Genomic DNA, 12,132 nt, shown 5'->3' with positions numbered 1-12,132 from the left:
TAAAACCCTATCTCTACTAAAATACAAAAAAATCAGTCAGGTGTGGTGGTGGGTGCCTGTAATCCCAGCTACTCAGGAGGCTGAGGCATGAGAATCTCTTGAACCGGGGAGGCGGAGGTTGCAGTGAGCCGAGTGGGCAACATAGCAAGACTCTGTCTCAAAAATAAAATAAAATAAATTAAATAAAATATTAAAAAATTCCATAATCAGAGCAATTGGAGAACTGCCCCTTTTTGAAGACCAGGACAGTAAAATGTTAGAAATTAATGAAACTGGATAGCCAATATCTATTTTTTCTATTTTTATATATCTTTGAAAATATTCACAATAAACAAGGTTCTTTAATATTGGTACAAGTGAAGAAAATTTGGAGAGATTTCAGAGAGAACTACCAGGAAAAGAAGCATAAATTGTTCAAAGCATTATTGATGCATTTCAAGGTGATACTATTGTGGAGTTAAATATATTAAGCAGAGATAAAGGTACTTCCAATTTTCTGAAGTACTATTCAAGAAACTCATGAATTAGAAATAGAAGGGAAGGCATGGGAAAGTAGAAATATATTGAAGGGAGAATTATTATACAAGAAATTAAGTACCAGAGAGGCAGACCCAGAACATTGTGATTTCATATATCTCACTGGAGTTCTCATGAGTTAAGAATATATTGGAAAAACAAGTGTCTGGGTCAGAAATAACAAAAAAAAAAAAAAAAAAGAAAAAAGAAAGAACAAGGCATTTAATTTGTGCAAACAGGATTAGTTTAATTTGTGCAAACAGGATTAGCCTTATGTTTCAGAGAGGAAAGCAACCATCTTCAGTGGGAGAACAACCATTCCTTAAGGGAACAGGGGTATAGTAGAGGGAAATGAAATACTAATTTTATCCTAATGTCCCTGCAAGAAAGGTTGTAATAGCAAAAAAAATCGATTCAAAACATGGAATATTCAAAAGCTGACCAATATTAATCTTCTAAAGGCCTGAAATAACAAGAGATTTCATAAGTCAACCGCTACTATTAGAAAATCTGGTGAGGATGATTCTCCATGTGAAACAGATGTGAAGGCGAGGAGTGAATCTTCCCAGGAGGCAGGTCTCACCAGCATAAGTTATCCCAGCACAAGAGGCAATGGCAGTAGCCCTTTAGGCATGAGTGTGAAAATGCTGGCTCACAAGACATATGAAGGCTCTACCAGAGGAGAGTTCACATCTTCAGGGCAGCACTGGGGTGCCAGAAATGCAGGGATCAAAGGGGAAATGGAAATTAAGAGGTCTTGAAGATAATAAATGGAAAAGGAAAGCATATCAAATAAGATTTGGCTAAAATTATCATCACTGCCAATGTCTAAACTTTGCAAAAGGGGTGCAATGTCTCAAATGCCACTAGAGAGAAGAAAATATGCATAGGTAGCTTTTTATCCAAATATGACATTAACTTCTTGATAGGAGATCCTTCCCAGTCAAGTTTAAATGGAAAGTCAACTTGGCCATAGACTGCTTGGCATCTTAAAGGTGCTGGGGACTTTGGTAAATCATTTCAGTGGAGTGGTGGAGTTGAAAGCCCAGTTGGATTAGGTTCAGGAGAAAATAAGAGGTAGAACAGTAAAGGCAAACTTTCTGTATGTGTCCCAATATTAATTTTCTTCTAGTAGGAAGGAAAGCAGAGTATTTTGTCACATGTGTAGATGAGTTAGTAAATTTGGTGATGAAAAGATGAGGTGATGGAAAAGATCAGGTACTTTTATGAAATTACACCTATTTTTTCAATAAAATATGAAGCAAGGGCAAGAGCTGAAGAGTAAAGAGTGAGGCTGTTGGGAAGAAAGAAAAAGATACGCAATAGCTATTTCAAAAAGTGGGAAGGTAAACATACTCTGGAAGTTTAGTAAGACTGCCAAATAATATTGAATATCCATTGATTCTGTATAGTCATATAATGAAGAAAGAACAATCACACTGGCTGGGTAATTTTCTTCTCCAAGGGCTAACCTTCTTGATACAAGCATAGAGTTGGCAGTCTGAATGCTGAACCAGAGTCAGGAGCAGAAAGAGAGAGGCTAAAGAAAATTAAGAGTGTGTATGACAGATATAAATCTCACTAAAACCTAAGAAAATAAAGTCTTCTTCCTCATTTATATCTACATGCTTAAGGTTCATAACATGGTCATGACTTTAAAGAAAACTTACATACGAATGTTTTAAATTTCAAGAAAATCAGGCTGGGTGCGGTGGCTCATCCCTGTAATCCCAACACTTTGGGAGGCCGAGGCAGGTGGATCACCTGAGGTCAGGAGTTCAAGACCAGCCTAGCCAACATGGTGAAACCCTGTCTCTACTAAAAATACAAAAATTAGCTGGGCATGGTGGCGTGCCTGTGGTCCCAGCTACTCGGGAGGCTGAGGCAGGAGAATCGTTCAAACCTGGGAGGCAGAGATTGCAGTGAGCCGAGATCGCGCCACTGTACTCCAGCCTGGGCAACAAAAGCGAAACTCCATCTCAAAAAAAAAAGGAAAATCAGAAATGAATGAATAGACTATAATTCAGTGAACTACAAAGTACTCAAGAAAATCTTAGACTGAGATCACAGACAGGCTAGAATTTTACAATGGACTGATATTAGAATTTTGAGGTACAACGCACACATACACATTATTACAAAGATATCCTTACCTTGGTATTTCCCAAGAAATCTCTGTACTCTCTTAATATTTTTTGGTTTCTAAATAGCCCTGTAAGAATAACAAAATAAATTTAGGTCACAGATATTCTTACTAGTCACAGTTTAGATTAACATGATATTCTCTTTAGGACTATGTTAAATATGCTCTACAAGCTAACAGCAAAAATATTAAGTTATAAAAAATTTGGATTTGTAACCTGATTTAAAAATAGGGAGAGGATTTCAATAGACATTTCTCCAAAGATTATATAGAAACCACCAACAAGCATATGGAAAGATGCTTAACATCACTAATCATCAGAGAAATACATATGAAAACCACAATGAGATATCACCTCACATCCATTAGGATGGCTACTATTAAAAAAACAAGAAACAGAAAATAACAAGTAGTGGCAATGTGTCAAAACTGGAACCTTTGGGCACTGATGGCAGGAATATAAAATGGTGCAATTGCTACAGAAAAAAATATGAAGGTTCCTAAAAAAAATTTTAACACAGAATTACCATATAATCCAGCAATCCTACTTCTGGACATACGTCCAAAAGAATAGAAAGTTGGGGCCTCAAAAAGCTATTCACATGCCCATGTTCATAGCAGCAGTAGTCACAATAGTAGTCAAGAGGCGAAGTAATCCAAATGTCCACGGATGGATGAATGAATGGATAAACAAAATGTGGTATAAACATATGATGATGGAGTATTATTTAGCCTTGAAAAAGGAAGGAAATCCTGTCACATGCAACAACATGGATAAACCTTGGGGACACTATGCTAAGTGAAATAAGCCCATCTCAAAAGGACAAGCACTGTATGATTCCACTTATATGAGGTATCTAAAGTATTCAAGTTAATAGAAACAAAAAGCAGAATGGTGGTTGCCAGGGACTGGGGGGAGGCAGGGAAACGGGAGGTAGTTATTTAATGGGTATAGCGCTTCAGTTTTGCAATATGAAAAACCTCTGAAGATCTGTTTCACAACAATGTGAATACACTTACACACTTATGAACTGTACCTCTGCAAATAGTTAAAAGGGTAAATTTTGGGCTATGTGTTTTTTACCACAATAAAAAAGGAGGCAGGAGAATCTGGATTTGCAATGAGATAAAGGCAGTTTGGAAAGATTCTTTTCTCAATATTACCTTTAAAAAAGTTAATTAAGCCTGATATAAAAACAAAAGTCCTTCATTTTTACCTCAAAGTTGAAAAATATGAGAGTTTTTCTATTAATGTGTTTTCTCAAATTTTTGTATTACAAAAAATTCCTTTAACTTTTATTTACAAGGCTACTCATGGTATCATTTTAATAGCAAAAGATGAGAAACGTCCTATGGGGGAATGACTGAATACATTACGGTATATCAAAAAATAGAGTATTACAAAATAAACAAAGAAATGTCTTTATTTACTGCTATGGCATAGTCCTCAGGACGGAGTTAAGTAAAATAAGCAAGAGCAGCTCAGCGTGGTAGCTCATGTCTGTAATCCCAGCACTTTGGGAGGCCAAGGCAGGCGGATCACAAGGTCAGGAGATCGAGACTATCCTGGCTAACATGGTGAAACCCCGTCTCTACTAAAAATACAAAAAATTAGACAAGCATGGTGGCATGCGCCTGTAGTCCCAGCTACTCGGGAGGCTGAGGCAGGAGAATTGCTTGAACCCGGGAGGTGGAGGTTGCAGTGAGCCAAGATCGCGCCACTGCACTCCAGCCTGGGCCACAGAGCGAGACTCCATCTCAAAAAAAAAAAAGCAAGAGCAGAAAGTATGTATAGTATGCCTTATTTATGAAGGGTATGGAGTTTAATACAAATGTGTATGTTTATTTTCTTTTTAAATATTATTTTTATTTTTAAATTTTGGGTAGGGAAAAGGGTCTCGCTAATGTTGCCCAGGCTGGTCTCAAAAACTCCTGGTCTGAAGTGATCCGCCGACTTCAGCCTCCCAAAGTCCTGGGATTATAGGCATAAGCCATGGAGCCTGGCTTTATTTTCTTATATTTTAAGTACAAAAAAAAAAAAAACACCAAAAACTAATTTTTAAAACAGTTACTTATACAAGAGAGAGGACTTAGAGTGGAAAGGACAGAGATGGAAGCTAGAGTCCTCTGAAATATCTGTTCTGTAGGTTTGACTAAGAAATCATGTAAATTTTTAGGCAATTATAAAATAAAAACAAAATTATGTTTAAAAATCAGAAGCAAAATGAAACAAATGAGCCTAACTGTATATCTATTGATGGTATTTCTATATAGAAAAATTTTAAGTGACTTTATAACACAGAAATTGAAGTATGAATCTCTAGTGGGATATATATACTAAAGATACAAAGAAAAGCAATCTTAAATTACATTGTTAATATTAATACTGTTATTTGAAACTACACTTTATTCTCTATGTGTGTAGAGACATAGAATAAATCAATTAAATAATTACTTTAACTTGATTTTATTTTCCAGTAAAAGTGGCTCATTTTAGAAATAGTTGATTACCACCCCAGGATAGGAAACGTACAATATGAGTCTGAAACACATTATTCCTAAAAGTAAGGACGCCATGATACTAGAGTTATGACAAAGGGACTTAGGAGCCAACTGAGGCGCTTCCATTGATCAACATTAGGACAGTTTGACCACTGCTACTTTGTTCTATTCCTTGCATGTTTTCTTCTCCCTCTTCTCTCTTCCTATACCGCTGCTCCCCTCTTGGTAATGAACTCCTGTACTCTCAAGAAACTCTCTCCATCCCTTTTCTTCCTGGGTTATTGACCATAATTGTCTCACAATTTCCACTTTGAAATTTTGCCAACTCATCTGAAAAAGGAAATATTGTCATTTCTAAGCCTTGGTCCCGTGCAGAACTGAGATAATCAAATAGTTTAGAGTCCTCCTAAATATTTATACTCCAAGGCTTCTCGTTTCATATCCTTCCAGTTTCATAATTTCTTATCAGGTTACTAGTAACAAAAATAAATAAAATGGGGTGGAATCCTAATGAAACCATTGAAATAGGGTTGGCAAACTTTTTTTCCAAGAGGACTAGTGACATGGTTTGGACCTGTGTCCCCATCCAAATCTCATGTCAAATTGAAATCCAATTGTTGGAGGGGGAGCCTGGTAGGGGGATAACTGGGTCATGGGGGTGAATTCTCATTAATGATTTAGCAGTATCCCTCTTGGTACTGTCCTCATGACAGGTGAGTTCATTCTCATGAGATTTAGTCATTTAAAAGTGTGAGGCACTCCCTCATCTCTCTCTTGCTCCTGCTAAGTAAGATACCTGTTCCCTCTTTGCCTTCCTGAGGCTCCCCAGAAGCTTCTATGCTTCCTATACAGCCTGCAGAACTCTGAGCTAATTAAACCTCTTTTCTTTATAACCAGCCTCAGGTACTTCTTTATACCAATGCAAGAACTGACTAATATAGCTAGGTAGCAAATATTTTATGCTTTGGAGGCCAAGAGATAATATAAAGGATATGATAAAGGTATAATAAGAAATAACTACAAATTTCCATGAAATTTATTGACAAAATTTAAAATATAATAAAAATACGTGAATGCAATTCTTTGTAACACAGGTCTACAAATCAGAAGAACAGAATACTTTTTGGGGAGATAGGATAAAATATTTCACTTAATTGGAATTCAGTTAGTATTCCTTATCATCAAAATTAATTGCAAATATTCATCTATTGACGATGATCTGATATTTTACTATTTCATCTTGAAAATCTTATAGGTAAGTACTGCCAAATACTGATAGAAATCTATAAATGTGATTTTAAATAACTATATTCATAGCTTTGAAAGCATTTATAGAATTATATGAAATTCTTGTTGATATTTGCCTTTTAGCATCTTGTTACATTGAGGACTAATCACTTCCAATTGAAGTTAGGAGAAAGCTGCTAAACTGCACAATTCAACAGATTTTGAAATATGCAAATTTCCTCTGCACTTGCATGGAAATCTAAAAAACACTTCTGGTTGGGCTTGGAAAATATATCTGCTGCAGATGTCTTCTGTTATTTTTTTTATGTGTTCATTCTTTTACTGTCCATTGTTTTAACCTGACTGAATACATGATCCACAAGAGCACTGTATTCCTGGCAATTATTAGAACATGGATTTTGCATGGTAGAAAACATTTAACACTAGTCTATGGGGTGCTGCACTGCTGTCTATAAAGTTCAAAATAAAGATTTATTTTCAAATAAGTGACTCTGGTTTATTTCATACACTACATTTTTTTTTGCAGGAAAAAATAAAACTGTACAACTGCATAAATATAAAATTCTTCCACCATGAAACTGGTTAAAACATTCATAAAGACACACCATCAGCATGTGATGCCTCCAGAAAGGAAGAAAGGAAAGTAAAACAAAATGTACAAAGCAAATTAATTAGGCCTGTTACTAGCCAAAGTGATGGGCAAATTCAGATCTCAGACAAACCTTTAGAACATACTAGAGGACAAAGGAAGAGATGTCAAGACAGCATTCAAAACAAGCACAACACAACTCATCACCTTTTTGTGTTTTTCTGTAGTGTCACTTAAAATTTAAAGGGCAGTTCCCCCATGACAAACCCCCATCCCAATCCCAGGAGAAAAAATAATAATAAAGTAAGACCTAACGCCACAGGAAAAGACTACAGAGTATGTTAAAATGCTCATTGAGTAGGTTTCAAGATGGCTGAATAGGAACAACTCCAGTCTGCAGCTGGCAGCATGAGTGACACAGAAGACAGGTGATTTCTGCATTTCCAACTGAGGTACCTGGTTCATCTCACTGGGGCTTCTCAGACAGTGGGTGCAGCCCACAGACCAGGGTGGGGCATTGCCTTACCTGGGAAGCACAAGGGGTCCGGGAATTCCCTTTCCTAGCAGAGGGAAGCCATGACGGACAGTGCCTGGAAAATCGGGACACTCTCACCCTAATACTGCGCTTTTCCAACAGCCTTAACAAACAGAACACCAGGAGATTATATCCCACCCCTGGCTCAGAGGGTCCCACACCCACAGAGCCTGACTCACTGCTAGCACAGCAATCTGAGATAAAACTGCAAGGCGGCGAGGCTGGGGGAGGGGCATCCGCCATTGCTGAGGCTTGAGTAGGTAAACAAAGCCACCAGGAAGCTCGAACTGGGTGGAGCCCACCCCAGCTCAGGGAGGCCTGCCTGCCTCTGTAGACTCCGCTTCTGGGGGCAGAGCATAGCTGAACAAAAGGCAGCAGAAACTTCTGCAGACTTAAACGTCCCTGTGGGACAGCTTTGAAGACAGTAGTGGTTCTCCCAGCACGCAGGTGGAGATCTGAGAGCAGAGAAAATGCCTCCTCAAGAGGGTCCCTGATCCCCTACTAGCCTAACTGGGAGACACCTCCCAGTAGGGGCCGACTGACACCTCATACAGCCAAGTGCCCTCTGAAACGAAGTTTCTAGAGGAAGGATCAGGCAGCAACATCTGCCAATCTGCAATATTTGCTATTCTGCAGCCTCTGCTGCTGATACCCAGGCAAACAGGGTCTGGAGTGGACCTCCAGCAAACTCCAACAGACCTGCAGCTAAGTGTCCTGTTAGAAGGAAAACTAACAAACAGAAAGGGCATCCACACCAAAACCCCATCTGTACGTCACCATCATCGAAGACCAAAGGTTGATAAAACCACAAAGATGGGGAAAAACCAGAGCAGAAAAGCTGAAAATTCTAACAATCAGAGTGCCTCTTCTCCTCCAAAGAAACACAGCTCCTCACCAGCAACGGAACAAAGCTGGATGGGGAATGATTTTAACAAGTTGAGAGAAGGAGGCTTCAGATGATCAGTAATAACAAACTTCTCAAGCTAAAAGAGGATGTTCGAACCCATCACAAAGAAGCTAAAAACCTTGAAAAAAGATTAGACAAATGGCTAACTGTAATAAACAGTGTAGAGAAGTCCTTAAATGACCTGATGGAGCTGAAAACCATAGCCCGAGAATTATGTGACACATGCACAAGCTTCAGCAGCCAATTTGATCAAGTGGAAGAAAGGGTATCAGTGATTTGAAGATCAAATGAATGAAATTAAGTGAGAAGCTGAGAGAAAAAAGAGTAAAAAGAAACGAACAAAGCCTCTAAGAAATATGGGACTATGTGAAAAGACCAAATCTACGTCTGATTGGTGTACCTGAAAGTGATGAGGAGAATGGAACCAAGCTGGAAAACACTCTTCAGAATATTATCCAGGAGAACTTCCCCAACCTAGCAAGGCAGGTCAACATTCAAATTCAGGAAATACAGAGAACGCCACAAAGATACTCCTCAAGAAGAGCAACTCCAAGACACGTAATTGTCAGATTCACCAAAGTTGAAATGAAGGAAAAAATGTTAAGGGCAGTCAGAGAGAAAGGTCAGGTTATCCACAAAGGGAAGCCCATTGGACTAACAGCAGATCTCTCAGCAGAAACTCTGCAAGTCAGAAAAGAATGAGGGCCAATATTCAATATTCTTAAAGAAAAGAATTTTCAATCCAGAATTTCATATCCAGACAAACTAAGCTTCATAAATGAAGGAGAAATAAAATCCTTTACAGACAAACAAATACTGAGAGATTCTGTCACCACCAGGCCTGCCTTACAAGAGCTCCTGAAGGAAGTACTAAACATGGAAAGGAACAACTAGTACCAGCCACTGCAAAAACATGCCAAATTGTAAAGACCATCAATACTAGGAAGAAACTGCATCAAATAACGAGCAAAATAACTAGCTAACATCATAATGACAGGATCTAATTCACATATGACAATATTAACCTTAAATGTAAATGGGCTAAATTAAATAATTGGGTTCCAATTAAAAGACACAGACTGGCAAATTGGATAAAGAGTCATGACCCATCAGTGTGCTGTATTCAGGAGACCCATCTCACGTGCAGAGACACACATAGGCTCAAAATAAAGGGATGGAGGAAGATCTACCAAGCAAATGGAAAACAAAAAAAAAGCAGGGGTTGGAATCCTACTCTCTGATAAAACAGACTTTAAACCAACAAAGATCAAAGCAGACAAAGAAGGCCATTATATAATGGTAAAGGGATCAATTCAACAAGAAGAGCTAACTATCCTAAATATATATGCACCCAATACAGGAGCACCCAGATTCATAAAGCAAGTCCTTAGAGACCTACGAAGAGACTAGATTCCCACACAATAATAATAGGAGACTTTAGCACCCCACTGTAAACATTAGACAGATCAACGAGACAGAAAGTTAACAAGGATATCCAGGAATTGAACTCATCTCTGCACCAAGTAGACCTAATAGACATCTACAGAACTCTCCACCCCAAATCAACAGAATATACATTCTTCTCAGCACCACATCACACTTATTCCAAAATTGACCACATAGCTGGAAGTAAAGCATTCCTCAGCAAATGTACAAGAACAGAAACTATAACAAACTGTCTCTCAGACCACAGTGCAATTAAACTAGAACTCAGGATTAAGAAACTCAATCAAAACCGCTCAACTACATGGAAACTAAACAACCTGCTCCTGAATGATTACTGGGTACATAACAAAATGAAGGCAGAAATAAAGATGTTCTTTGAAACCAATGAGAACAAAGATACAGAATCTCTGGGACACATTTAAAGCAGTGTGTAGAGGGAAATTTTTAGCACTAAATGCCCACAAGAGAATGCAGGAAAGTTCTAAATTTGATACCCTAACTTCACAATGAAAAGAACTAGAGAAGCAAGATCTAAAATGGACACCCTAACATCACAATTAAAAGAACTAGAGAAGTAAGAGCAAACACATTCAAAAGATAGCAGAAGACAAGAAATAACTAAGGTCAGAGCAGAACTGAAGGAGACAGAGACACAAATAACCCTTCAAAAAAATCAATGAATCCAGGAGCTGTTTTTTGGAAACATCAACAAAATGGATAGACCGCCAGCAAGACTAATAAAGAAGAAGAGAGAGAAGAATCAAATAGATGCAATAAAAAATGATAAAGGGGATATCACCACTGAACCCACAGAAATACAAACTACCTACCATCATGACCCATCAGTGTGCTGTATTCAGGAGACCCATCTCACGTGCAGAGACACACATAGGCTCAAAATAAAGGGATGGAGGAAGATCTACCAAGCAAATGGAAAACAAAAAAAAAGCAGGGGTTGGAATCCTACTCTCTGATAAAACAGACTTTAAACCAACAAAGATCAAAGCAGACAAAGAAGGCCATTATATAATGGTACCATCAGAGAATGCTATAAACACCTTTATGCAAATAAACTAGAAAATCTAGAAGAAACGGATAAATTCCTGGACACATACACCCTCCCAAAACTAAACCAGGAAGAAGTTGAATCCCTGAATAGACCAGTAACAGGCTCTGAAATTGAGGCAATAATTAATAGCCTACCAACCAAAAACAGTCCAGGACCCCATGGATTCACAGTCGAATTCTACCAGAGATACAAAGAGAAGCTGGTATCATTCCTTCTGAAACTATTCCAATCAATAGGAAAAGAGGGAATCCTCCCTAATTCATTTTATGAGGCCAACATCATCCTGGTACCAAAGCCTGGCAGAGACACAACAAAAAAAGAGAATTCTAGACCAATATCCCTGATGAACATCGATGCAAAAATCCTCAATAAAATACTGGCAAACTGAATCCAGCAGCACATCAAAAAGCTTATCCACCATGATTAAGTTGGCTTCAAGGCTGGTTCAACATAAGCAAATCAATAAATGTAATCTATCATATAAACAGAACCAAAGACAAAAATCACATGATTGGCCGGGCGCGGTGGCTCAAGCCTGTAATCCCAGCACTTTGGGAGGCCGAGGCGGGCGGATAACGAGGTCAGGAGATCGAGACCATCCTGGCTAACACGGTGAAACCCCATCTCTACTAAAAATTACAAAAAAACTAGCCGGGTGAGGTGGCGGGCGCCTGTAGTCCCAGCTACTCGGAAGGCTGAGGCAGGAGAACAGCGTAAACCCGGGAGGCGGAGCTTGCAGTGAGCTGAGATCCGGGCACACACTCCAGCCTGGGCAACAGAGCGAGACTCTGTCTCAAAAAAAAAAAAAAAAAAAAACCACATGATTATCTCAATAGATGCAGAAAAGGCCTTCGATAAAATCTGACAGTCCTTCATGCTAAAAACTCTCAATAAACTAGGTATTGATGGGACGTATCTAAAAATAATAAGAGCTATTTATGACAAACCCACAGCCAATCATACTGAATGGGCAAAAACTGGAAGCATTCCCTTTGAAAACTGGCAGAAGACAGTTTTCTGTCTCTCACCACTCCTATTCAACATAGTGTTGGAAGTTCAAGCCAGGGCAATCAGTCAAGAGAAAGAAATAAAGGGTATTCAATTAGGAAAAGAGGAAATCAAATTGTCTCTGTTTGCAGATGACATGATTCTATATTCAGAAAACCCCATCGTCTCA

The 12,132-nt window shown here is 38.5% G+C and overlaps 1 protein-coding gene across 3 annotated transcripts in view; it reads right to left on the bottom strand.

The window, feature by feature from the left end:
* SLC30A9 (solute carrier family 30 member 9) overlaps window positions 1-12,132 on the bottom strand; it is a 104,403-nt gene that overhangs the window by 50,383 nt on the left and 41,888 nt on the right. For all 3 annotated transcript variants that reach the window (XR_013417830.1, XM_015138294.3, XM_078003364.1), the window contains exon 7: window positions 2,670-2,728. Coding sequence is in view for 2 of the 3 variants with exons in the window: in XM_015138294.3 (XP_014993780.1) it covers window positions 2,670-2,728 (59 nt within the window). In the remaining variant the exon portion in view is untranslated. The remainder of the gene's footprint in view (window positions 1-2,669; window positions 2,729-12,132) is intronic.

This window comes from Macaca mulatta, chromosome 5 (genome assembly GCF_049350105.2).
Source record: "Macaca mulatta isolate MMU2019108-1 chromosome 5, T2T-MMU8v2.0, whole genome shotgun sequence".
NCBI lineage: Eukaryota > Metazoa > Chordata > Mammalia > Primates > Cercopithecidae > Macaca > Macaca mulatta.
Note: the sequence above shows the minus strand (reverse complement) of the source record. Positions and strands in the feature narration are given on the sequence as shown.